Genomic DNA, 12,609 nt, shown 5'->3' with positions numbered 1-12,609 from the left:
TGGATATTTTAAATAGATAGTATTTTAAGTCATCTTTTTTTTTTTCTGGTACCCGATCAGAACCCAAGCAATGTAGATTAAGTGGTATGAAGTGTAGATAGAGTAACATTTGCATGTATTAAAAGCCCCATTCAACATTGATTTGTCATTCTCTGCCTGCTCTCAGTGTGTAGGATATATCTTTATTAAATAAAATAAAGAATTAAGTCAAAAATATTTCTTGCTCATCACCTCTTATTTTGGAACCTTTATCTGCCGTAACACTTACTTGTAGCCTATGCCAGCATATTTAATTTTTATCATCTTTATTATAGCTCAGATGGCATGAAAATAATCAAATAGATTACTAGAATTAAATTAAATAAAAATCCTTTTACTTTTAAATTAGCCTTATCCAAAAGGTTGTATAATCTACTTTGAGTGGCCCAAACAGATATATTTTGTTCAGATATTTTCTTTTTATTTCAAACGTCTACAACATATTGCTTTACATATTCTTCTGATTATAATATGTGATAGGTAGCACACCCTAAATGCACTGAGAAACGTGTGTCTAAGATGTTAAAGCTTGAAAATAAGAGTTTTTCTTTGTAAACCTCTTCTTTTTGCACGATTAACGAAGGGCAATGCAAATAATATTCAGTTGAACTCATTGATTTGACTTCGATATCCCCATCTGTGCATTAAATAAAGGATATAATGCATGACCCTTATTTACATCACACATTCATTGAACTTTTGGACTAGTTAGTGCTCAATAAAGTAGGCTGGCCTGACATCTTTTTCTGCTGCAAGATGTGCATTAAAGAAGCCATATTTTGCTTCTCTACCATAATGCAAATCCAACCTGCAAGATGTGTATTTTTTTCCTCTGGCATGTACGTGTCGAGTCGTGTACCTCACAGTAACAGTGTCTCCTCCACACATGGCTCCACTTTGCTGCCACACGGTGGCGCCCTTCACCCAGCTGTAGATCCGTCCACTCCGGAGAGGTGTGGGCCGCTCTTGTGATTCCTGGCAGGGCCCAGCACAAACACGCATCCTCCGTTTCCACTGAGCTGTTTGGTCCACTCCTCCACGGAGTGCTGCATCTGCTGCATGATCATCGGCTGAACGTGGACGATTCGCTCTGTGGTGAAAAGGGACTAAAGGTCTGATGAATAGGATCTTATCTTTTACCCTACATCTTCATTTGTTGGGTCCATGAAACCTCGGTGATGCTGACATTGACGGAGATGTACATGCAATAGAGCTGCTTTGATGCACACACACTTTTGCAGCCATTTCTTCTTCTTGGCTCTATGGAAACCTGAGCTACTTATTTTAACCACAAGAGAGCTATTTATAACTCACAGAGTACCGCATTGGCCTCGTTTCCACTGATGTGTGAAATTATGCTGATGCCTATACATTTCTCTTTCATTTTCTCACCTTTTTAGCCATCTCTTTCTCATTCTCCCTCCTTCATTTTCCTCACTTCCTTCTCAGATTCCTCTCTCTGTATTCCCTCTGTAATCCCTCTCCTCCCCCCTGTGTGTCTTGTTGAGGAGGCAGTGTTTTTTTACAGCAGGGCTCTTGATTTACTAAGAAATGAGTGGTGGAAGCCCATGAGTCACGACTAAAAGATGCTCTCAGGCTGGCAGAGGTGGCACCCACGCACACATTTTTTATTTTCTCTGTCCCTGCCTCCTCTGAGCATGTCATACACAGACTTTCCCAAATGACTAGAAGCACATGTGTGCATGTCTCTGCATGAATGTTTTGTGGACCAGAGCATCGTCTCATTAAGACCCAGCAAAAGGGGTTCGCCACATTGGCCCTTGGGGGTGAGAGTTTTTGTCTCGCTGCGTTGTTACACACTCCAGCAACAGCCTGGGAGACCTCTGCCTGTCGTAACGCATCTCTGTCCCCACCAGGGTCACACCACACTCTCATGCGACAGCCGTCGTCAACGTCACACCGTCTCCTTGGCAACCGCGCTGGGCACAGCATCCCCAAGCAGATGTTAGAGGGTTAAACGAGAAGTGAGAGTGAAAAGGGAGGAGTGGGAGACTGTTAGTCCATCTCTCTCTCTCTCTCTCTCTCTAAGATAACATGCTGATGCTAATCAGGTATACAAAGTATAAAACATTTGATAAGCTTATAGAATACGATGCCTTGTTATAGATTAAACTACTCAACAGTTTGCTTATACAACATACTTCAAATCAGCTCTATCATGATCAAATACTGCTACATACACATAATTAATCAGTAATAATAGTCCAATAGGGTTATATATAAATAATTGTTGGAAAAATACCAAATCTTTTTAAAATAAACACTTGAAATGATGAAGTACAAAATGTAAACCATACTTTGGTGTTTCATTTTTACCTCTTTACTTAAGATTTCATGAAACTTATTTCTTTTTACAAAATGTACCAAAACACTGGCAACAAGGATGATAATATATATCAGGTGGCAAGATAACCTTTATATGTATATGTATGCTCTATTTACATTTGCTCATAATACTTTTATACTTTGACTTAATACTTTCAATGTAGGATATTCATTTATATTGGAGTATTTCTAGTATTGCTGCTACTTATTTTAGTACACCTGTATACTACCTTCGCCACTGTTAGCATAGTAATCTTTTTCTATTTAGAAATAAACACAAAGCACAGCAGAAGCTCATGAGAATGTCATTAGTTTTGCAGGTAAAGTATTAAACAAATTTAAATGTTGACCTGACGACATGCGATCGAGGAAAAGTCAAGGTGTAACCAAAAAGAGAGAAATTCATCCTGAGGGGGACATAGTTGAGATATTTGACTCAAACTTACAAATGTGATGTTAGAAGGAAAGTCATCAGGGGAAGACATACGTCATGGAGGATTCATCCTCTGGAAACCATGAATGTCTTAATAAAATATCATGGAAATCCATAGTTATTGAACAATATCAGTCTGGCCAAGGTGATCGACAAAGCCAGTAAACCTCTAGCACAGTTTAGGTTGAGTCATCATACACCGCTGGCGAGCGGAGAAAAATCAAAAAGACGAGAAGCACTCCTCAGTTCACATTTTTATTAGGAAAATCATTTTGCAGATTTGATTATTATTATCATCTATATATATGTGTTATTTTCAGTTATTCAGAGGATGCATCAGCACAGTATATCTTAACAGGAAGACTATTGCTAGAATAAATATCTATACATCATAATAAGTTAAATAAATAAAAAAGGCCCAGCAGAAAAAAATATAAACCAATAGAATCAGTTACAGAAAAAAATAAGTGCTTAAAAGAAGTGAAAATATTTGCAAAACCAAAGCCGTAAATGCTGCTGAGGAATTCATTTAAAGAATACAAAGATGATTCACAGTTTGTGTCCTTGTTCTCATGCTGGCTGGAACACCAATAGGGACCATGCAGGAATGAAGGGCCAGAGAGACAGGATAGTACCAAACTACATTACCCACCAAGTCTAAATGTCCCACTTTACGCCCCCCCCGTCCGCAAAAAACAGCTTGTGAGGATCTGAGTCGATCAGACGAGATGTAAAGGGGTGAGCTGGAGAGGTTAACGCGGTCTGTTTTCCACTCATCTTCCAACACTGATTTCCTTCAGATCCTCTGCCTCTTAGCTGGACTCAACAGGACTGTAAACTGCCCTTGTTGGTAGGAATGAGTTAATGGGTCATATCTAAGTTAGACTGGAAAACCTCCACCTTTCCTGTGTATTTAGATTTCACTGACTGCCCCTTTCGTTTAAGTGTCACAGGGTCATTTTTCCCATCCTGCTATGGAAGAACACATGTGAACCAGACTTCCTCTGCTGCACAACAACATACTCGTAAGCAACATGACCAGTAAGTACCCAGTTACCTCAATATGGTGAGGTTAACTTCACCTGGCCCTAGTCAAAATTTGTGGACCAATGCTACCAATGTAGATTCCTATGGAGACCCAACGTGTCCAATATTAAACAGATTAATGACATTATGAAATAAATAATCACATGACATTATGTATCAAAAACTGTAAAACAATTACATTAATTAATGAATATTATTTTCTGCTTCTTTTCACAATAGCGTCATTTAACTGCAGAAAATGTTTATTTCACTCCAGCCATGTGATTGACAGCTGCTTTGGTCTGATTGAGCAGACAGCCAATCACATAACTATGTGTCCTGTTTGTCTCGATCGACGAACAAAGACTTAGTTATAAAAAGTGTTGTTATAAAAAAATAAAAAAAATCATTTGGAAAAATAAAAATTGTCATTTGACATTTGGAAATAAAAACCCTTAATCTAATATTGGTCACTTTGGGCTTCCGTATAGTTCCTCTTTTCACATCAGTTAGTCGTTTATCTTGCAGAATAATTCATAGGACACTTTAACAAACGACAAGTTTTTAACGACTTCATGACAGCTGGTGAAGTTGACATAAAGCCACCAAGTAGCTCTCGTCTGAAGGAAACTCTTAGTTTTGCTGTGTTACTTTGAATTGGGCACCTTGACTACAAGCAGGAAACGCATCTTCCCACCACAGCATCCATTCCTCTGCACACTCTCCTCTCTCATTTCTGAAATATTATGTCCTTTGAACACTATTTACAACTATCTACAATCAGATGGGAGCAGGGTCGGCCTTTTGGTCTGTTTTAGAGCAACCGACTTACACAACACTAAATAAAAAGTCGGAAGGATGAATGTGAAGGAAAATCAAGATTTCAGGGGGCGGACAGCTGATATATAGAGGAGTAGTGCTAACAGTGGTGCCTGTACAACAGCGCAGAGCAGAAAAAAAGACAGTGAGATAATCTGGCTTCACTGACAAGGCCTGTGTGAATGTAATATGCATGTATACGTGTGTGTGTGTGTGTGTGTGTGTGTGTGTGTGTGTGTGTGTGTGTGTGTGTGTGTGTGTGTGTGTGTGTGTGTGTGTGTGTGTGCTAGCTAAGAGCATGCAGTCTGTCTATTTTGCCTCCATGCCTGTACATATGCTTGTATGTGTGTGTGTGTTTGTTTGGTTTTTGTAGGAGTGTTATAGCAGCGCGGGATGACTCATGCAGAAATGTGTAGGCAGCCTGCACAGGAAAGCTTCAAATATCTGACAGACATTTCATAAGGTGGTACAGCCCACAAACATGCAAACACACACACACACACACACACACACACGCACACGCACACGCACACGCACACGCCAGAGAGTGAAGGGATGCAAATAGGTGGCTGATTGCGCACATACATGGATGCACTCATGGGTCACACGCACAGACAGCAGCAGTGAGTATGCTTCATTGATAAATGAGATGAGACAAGCCATGGGAGGACGAGGGCAGAGGTGTCTGTCCTGATTCATGCCAGCATTTAATTCACACAGCCCAAGAAAACTCGACAAAACGCTCACACACTTCTCATGCACGCCTCCTCACATGCAAGCACATTTGAATCTTACACAGCCTAGTTAGTTAGTGCACTTCATATTTTTCACACTACTTCTATTAATAGTGCAGCCTCTCGCTCAAGCTTGTCATCCATGCTGCTCTTGCACGCTGTCTCATTGTTTTTTTCCCTCCCTGCTGTATCATATTCCGAGCAGGAACATGAGCAACGACAGTCTCCTGTAGACGTCAGCAGAACAACAGATTGCACAAACATGCGCTCGCTAGCTGGCGTTTGCGTAAAGCAACCAGACGTGTCAAGCTCATATTTATGCAGCGTGTGCACCACCGCTGCCGGTGGCAACACATCAGATCAGGTCAGAACTGTCTGATAGTCATACAGATAACTTCCTGCTCTTGTTTTTTTTCTATCTTTTTAACCTCTAGAAGGACACATCAGGTTGGTACATGACAGATATCACTCCGTCCTTCTGGCATCTAAAACAAACCAAGATAAACAATTTCAAATGCAAATTGTTTTTTTTTTAAATATGAAATGTTTAAAATACGGAGAGAGAGTAGGAGTGAGCATCCCTGGTATCTAACAGGTAAAGGGTACGTTTACAGTTCTTATTTTTGAGTTTAACAGGACCTCACATTAGTGCAAAGTACAACACATCAATATCAACGGATTCATTCAGCTCTCAAAATGGGAAAAAAAAGGTAACAGCTATGGAGTGGAACCTTTAGTTACATATTCACATTTTGCTAGTATTATCTGATTGATAGATCTGAAGAGTGGATGTGTCAAATACGATATAGCATGAGCATCATTATTTAGCTGTATAGTACAGTACATAGCAACATTGAAACCTCCTACTGTAACAACATTTCCTGGTTACAAAGGACTTTTTCCCAGAAGGACAGCGGGTACAGTTTTTCTTTACATGGGTAACATCTTACTTGAAGCTCTCATGAACATTTCATTCAACTACCATATGCTGTGTATTTACAATAACTACACTGTGTGAAATAGTTTTTCTGTGGGTGTGAATAATGCAGAAGGGACATTTTACATGGTGCTTATAAATGAGGCGTTGCTGATTAATAAGCAAGTCTTCAAGTAAAATGTCACCCTAAAGTGCCCAGTTGTTGATTCTGTTGCCCCACAAAGACAGAGAAAGGGACAAACGGAAACAGTTGCTGTGCTTTTTTTTTTTGCTTTTTTCAAAGAGATGGACACACAGTTAAAAGGGGCATCATCTATGTCTTTGGGTTTAACAGTACAGGAACAGATTATCCTCCACCCAAATTGTTGTTAAAACCGCCTGAGAGATGGAAAAAAAGTAGACAAATAATCTGACCATCCTCTACGTCCTGTACGAAGTACAATTCTGTGGGGGTTATGTCGCATATACGAGCCAACCACAGCTAACCGGTCACATCATGATACCCTGTTGCTCAGCAGAACCACAACCTCATTGTGCCATGTACCGGACGGTTAAAACACCTTACATCTACATTGAGACGGAGAAGCTACCGGTGATCATGATGCGATTATTTCTCCATGTTTAGGACTGGTGAATAAATGTTGAAAGATGAAAATCGCACAAAGACGACAAACAAGGAAAACATACACACACAAAAAAACACATAAATAAATGTACAAATAGATATGTAGGTAAAAAAGTATTGTGCTTTTGGCTGTCCTGTGTACACTGTGTACAATATTCAGAGCTCCTGCGTGGAAAAAAAAAGAAGTATTCATGCACTTTGGACATACAGTGGAGCTATTTAATGGCTCCAGGAGGATATTCTGTATTATGTAGAGATCATTAAAACATAACATAGGCAAAAACATGACAAATTACAGTTACGTGTGTGTGTGCATGTGTGTGTGTTTATGATATAAAGTGCAATGTGAGGGCATTGAGGCTGAGTGAGCCCTGTTTGTCTTCATCTAATCAGTCAACAGTGTTACTCAGATTAACGCTTACTTAATTTGCATGAATGCTTTTGTGCGCATGCTGTGTGTGTAAATGTGTGTGACCCATTCTGTTTCCTGTTTACCGATGCCTGCAGGAGCGTATGCAAGGTAATGTGACCAAACCAACCAAAGAGGAAACAGAATTTGGTGATTCAGGTCGAACTGAATGATCTGCATGGAGCAATTTTACATCCATCCCTTATTTATTTTTTCTCCGTGTGCTTTTTGTTTAAGAAGGGGCTTTTCTTTTTTTTTACTCTTATACGACTTTAAAGAGCATCATGAAGCAAACAAGCAAAAAAAAAAGGCAAAAGAAGAGAAACCTTCACATGAAAAGTGCCAAAGCAAACGGACATTCTTGACCTCAATCATCCCTTTTCTTCTCACCAGCTTGGCAATGATTATCCGAGTGTATCATCCTCGTAGACAAGGCAGACTTGTATTTCTATGTTTTCTGAGAGTCCAGCTTCTTTTCATCCAGAGTTATTCTACACTAGATGAGAGTCTTAAAAGGATTGTTGCGTTGTATCAGTAGCGTGTGTGCATACCCTGCCGCTGGATGTTTCTCCACTTCAGAAGAGGACATTTAGCAGATGAGTTTTTAACACAATGACAGCTTAATGAAGATTAATTATGTTCTTTTTTTTTTTATCTTTCTGAAGGGATGATTAGGAGGATTGAGCTTTAATGCTTCTAACTTCACCCTATTCCTGTGACACATGTACTGGTTTGGGCGATGCATGTGTAGACTAGATGGAATATATTGAAATATCCCATGTTTCTGTACATCAGAGTCCTCAGGAGCGGCTCTGGGATGAAGCTGGGTCGCATGTTTTGCTGATTTAATGTCCTTCACGCTCGCAGTCTCAAAAATCTTCGGGTTCTGCGCTTTGTAGCACAATGGACACCTCAGTCTCTTAAAATAGTGTTTCTACCAGATGAGCGAGCTTGACTAACTTTGTCGGTTCTGTTACATATACATTACGTTTCTCTATATTTGTCATAGTGTGGGGGCGTATGTGAAGAACGAGGGTGTTGGGATGACGAGGGAGCTGAGCTGTGAGGGAGGGGTTGGATGTAGCAGCGAGAGAGGACACTTAATGATTTGTGTAGATCAGAAACCTTCAGTGTGTTTTCAGGGGGTGCTGCAGTCTGTGGTATCCATCGCAGTTCAGGGTCTTGATGAGCTCCTCAGCCAGGTTTTGTGGCACCGGGATGATGCAAAAGTGCAGACAGGTAATTCATCTGCGACCCAGCAATTCTTGATTTTTAATCTGCCTCTCGATATTCTGCGTAAGTCCCCCCCTCGTCTCCCCTTTATAGCAGACTGTACATGGATGTGAAGCTCCAAACTGGAATCCTGTATGATTTCAAAATAACTGCTGAGTTGTGTTTGTGAATGCAGCAGTCAAAAGGAGGAGGATGTGGATGATGAGATTCCTGCTACCTTCCAGACGTTTTGCTCTGAGTGATACGTTTAGTGAGTCCCTCCTCTCCCTCGTCTTCCTTATATTTTGCTTTTCTCTTGATCCCCAACTCTCAACCTCCACCTCCCCTCTCCTCCTCTCCTGGGTTTACATCACGCTGCATTTGCCCTTCAGTCTCTCGGCGCGGGACTGCTTCCCCGAGCGCTTGCCGTCGATGTTGAGGCTCATGTTCCTCTTCTTGTCCAGGTTTAGAAGCTCCTGGAAGAGCTCGGTCACGTTGTGGTTGGTCTTGGCCGACGTCTCCATGAAGGCGCACTTCCACTGGTTGGCCTGGGCTTCCCCGTCCTTGGTCTCCACCTCCCGCAAGGTCTCGTCGCTCTTGTTGCCCACAAGCATGATGGGGATGGCCTCAACGTTGCCCTTTATGGCCAAGACCTGCAGAGGAGAAGGAGAACAAGAGGGCTACTTGTTATGTTCTGGCTGGTGAGAGTACATTATAATCACTCAAAACTTTGATTTAGTGGTAATTTTAACATCTAAAGACGATATATGCCCAAATATATATTACACATTAGTCCATTCTGCACTATTACCTCCATTTCATTGTGATACATACCCATACATACTTTTGTATATATATATATTTATATTTATACGTGTACATAGTAGTTAAATGTTAATGCCTCCCTTATTCTACTTGCTGTCCTTGTTTTCTGTTTTATTTGTTTATGTATGGAAAAAACAGAGTCAAATTCCTTGTATGCGTACGCATACATGGCCAATAAAGCTGATTCTGATTGCATTTCATGCCTGAATTAGCAACAAAAATTAAGTTTATTATTACTATCTATAAACTGACAAAGCAGCTATGAATTAGCCTTTTAACAAGTCATCAAAGTAAAAGACTTTTCTTGTATTTCCATCCGTATTTAGTTATAATACATAATACAACGTTGACAGCACACACTCGCGTACAATCAACCCAGCCATCCACAAACACACACACACACACACACAAACACCACCACTCCCTACCTGTTGGTAAATGGGTTTGAGCTCCTCCAGGGACTGTTTGCTCGTGATGGAGTAGACCAGGATGAAGGCGTGGCCTTTAGAGATGGACAGGCGCTGCATGGCTGGGAACTGGTGGCTCCCCGTGGTGTCGGTGATCTGGAGGGTGCACACGCTCTTATCGCAGCTGATCACCTGGCGGTAGGTGTCCTCCACCGTGGGGATGTAGGTGTCCCTGAAGGTGCCCTTCACGAAGCGCAGCACCAGGGAGCTCTTCCCCACTCCCCCTGCCCCGAACACCACCACGCGATAGTCGTTGCTCTGCTCCGGCATTCTGCCCCCCTCAGGCTTAAGACAGTGTTAAACCTATGAGGTTTAGGGTTTGGGGGAGGAAGCAGGGTGAGAGGGGTGAGGGGTGGGGAGGAGAGGAGAGGAGAGGATCATTTTAGCAAAGAGGAATTTTAGCAAATCAGCAGATCATGAGGCAGATGGAGGAGCAGGAAGGGGAGCGCTGGTGGGACTCGACCTCAGGCTAGTGGGTGTGAAAGCACTCTAACCGTCCTCGTGGTCTGAATATGAGCCAGACTACAAATTAGTGAAGATGAGGTTGGTGAAGCTCCAAGTGTTTCACCTGACGTAGACATTTCCCTGATCAATACTGTTCGCAGAGTCACAGTTTCTTGGTTTCAACCACCAAAAACATTCCAGCGTTTCCTCATTTATCAACTGCAGCAACTGCAGCAAACCCTGGAAGAGACAGAGAGTCCTTGCAGGAGAAAAACAATAACATGAGCTCATGTATAACACATCAGAATCCGATACAACAAACAATGGCTTTGAAAATGAGTTGAATCGACAACTCTCTAACACAATAACAGAACATTATTAGCGTCACAAAGGCAGCAGATACAGGACTGCTGCATTGGATTACATGAGGCCGTATGTGTGTGTGATAATGTGTACATATTTTTAATGTAAATATAAAAAGGCGGACTTAACAGAAACTGATCCACTTCTATGTTTCTGTTGTGCTTCTTTCTATGGATCCTAGCACAAGCGATCGGTGAAAATGTAAACTGAAACTAATTAAAGCTGCTCTTATCAATATTTTCATACTAATAATTGATCAAATAACTATGTATATGTGTAGATATTGAGTCTAGTGACAAATTAACAGAACTATCACAGACTCTGCAGTTCTGTTTAGCTCTCAGAGCCATTAGGCGTCTTTCAGCTCATTGTTTTGGTGTGTTGGTCCGGTCCACTGCTCTCATGTCCTTGTTTCTGGCAGCAGTATGCAAGCAGCTGTTTTTTTTTTTTTAAAAGAGCATTTAGCTGTTAAAGCTAGGATTTAAAAGAGACCAAAAGAGAGCTAAAATGAGGGGGAATATTGGAATTTAATTCTACCAGTTGGAAATAAACACAACTCAAAATGAATGACAATTTCACCGTTTGCTAACAAGTTCTGTTTATGGTGGGCTAACAAGTACAGCCAGTGTGAAGGATTTGGTCAGGTTGCGGATCGCAACCAACTTAAATGTGCCGAGTGTGTAGGAGAACTATGTTTGCTGACATGAAAATTGCCCTTGAGATGTCCATTCTGGTTTAGAAACATGGAAGCTGGAGGAGAGGACCCGCTCCAAATATAGGTATAAACGGCTCATTCAAAGTTAACGAAAACTAAACAACTCGTATTTTCATGTGATTATACAATAAAGAAAAAAAAATCAAATAATATTACGTAATATTTTTGCCCAGAGATCCCCATAAATGCTAGACATTGGCACTTTGAAAGGTCAAATCACTTTACGCTTGTTTAAGGTAAACCATTTTGAAACCAGCTGTGATTTAAAATATCTGCTGTACACATGTTGTGGTATACCTAAAACGTATCCCTTCCAGAATTAAGGGAATTGAAAGAAAAAAAACATGAATAAACATAGTGCACAAGAAACTAAACTAAGACTCCACATTGTGTGCGGTCAGGCTGTAAAATATTATACTATTAAGTGAAAAGAATATGCAGATAAAAACAAAGAATTCCAAAACTATAATAAACCTGATTTGCAGTTAAAAGCAACACTGCACATTGAAGGACTCGCTCTTAGTGCTACCTGCTGCAGCTCATACATATGCATCCGAGCAATGTCTTCACACCTAATCTATTACTATCTCTGTGAGCGCCTGTGTGTCTGCTGAGCACCTGTGCATGATAACGCATTGTATCTGTTGCATTATTTATCGGCTGTGGTTCTAAACTTGCTTTAAGGTCCCATAATAAGATACTTATTCAGTTGTGATCATGTGCGGCTCTCCAAGCTCCAGCTGTAATGAAACAGTAAATTGACATCAATACTAGATGGAATAAGTGGATTTCTGTCATGCTTGCACTGCTGGAATCCACTATTGATGGCAGGGCCTCTGTAATTGCATTGCCAGGATCTAGATAATATCAGTCAAGGAATTCAAAATAAATGGGGATTCAGGGAGTGCCTCTTGAGTTTTATAGTCAATCTATAGCTGCAAGTCTGGGAGACATAAGAGCATTTTTTTTATCCATGCTGCACACACAGCCACAGTTTAATTTGCAGATGAGCCTCTGTCCTCTACTCAGAAGTCTGCAGATTGTTAAGAAACTCTTGTTTAATGGCTTTTCAGGGCATAAACTTTTTGCATGATACACTTTTTGAGATAGTGAAGGATACTGTCAAAAATCTGTCTAAATGCTGCCTGTCAATAAGATTTTCCAATGTGACTGAAGCTTGGATTCTGAAATAAATGCTTAAATCTGCATTAACTG

General features: G+C 40.8%; 1 protein-coding gene across 1 annotated transcript; it reads right to left on the bottom strand.

The window, feature by feature from the left end:
* Positions 1-8,945: 8,945 nt before the first annotated feature.
* Positions 8,946-10,142, bottom strand: diras1b (DIRAS family, GTP-binding RAS-like 1b). Its single transcript, XM_054614460.1, has 2 exons — positions 9,834-10,142; positions 8,946-9,233 (listed from the first exon to the last, which is right to left on the bottom strand). Exons 1-2 carry the CDS (start codon positions 10,140-10,142, stop codon positions 8,946-8,948), a joined length of 597 nt encoding a protein of 198 aa, XP_054470435.1.
* Positions 10,143-12,609: the final 2,467 nt, after the last annotated feature.

The sequence above is a fragment of the Anoplopoma fimbria genome, chromosome 15, assembly GCF_027596085.1.
Source record: "Anoplopoma fimbria isolate UVic2021 breed Golden Eagle Sablefish chromosome 15, Afim_UVic_2022, whole genome shotgun sequence".
Lineage (NCBI taxonomy): Eukaryota > Metazoa > Chordata > Actinopteri > Perciformes > Anoplopomatidae > Anoplopoma > Anoplopoma fimbria.
This window is presented reverse-complemented; position numbering and strand designations above follow the sequence as displayed.

Coding starts and splice junctions, on each gene's coding strand:
- diras1b (XM_054614460.1), bottom strand. CDS start 10,142: ATGCCGGAGCAGAGCAACGACTATCGCGTGGTGGTGTTCGGGGCAGGG. Junction 9,234..9,833: donor TCAAACCCATTTACCAACAG/GTAGGGAGTGGT, acceptor TCTCCTCTGCAG/GTCTTGGCCATAAAGGGCAA.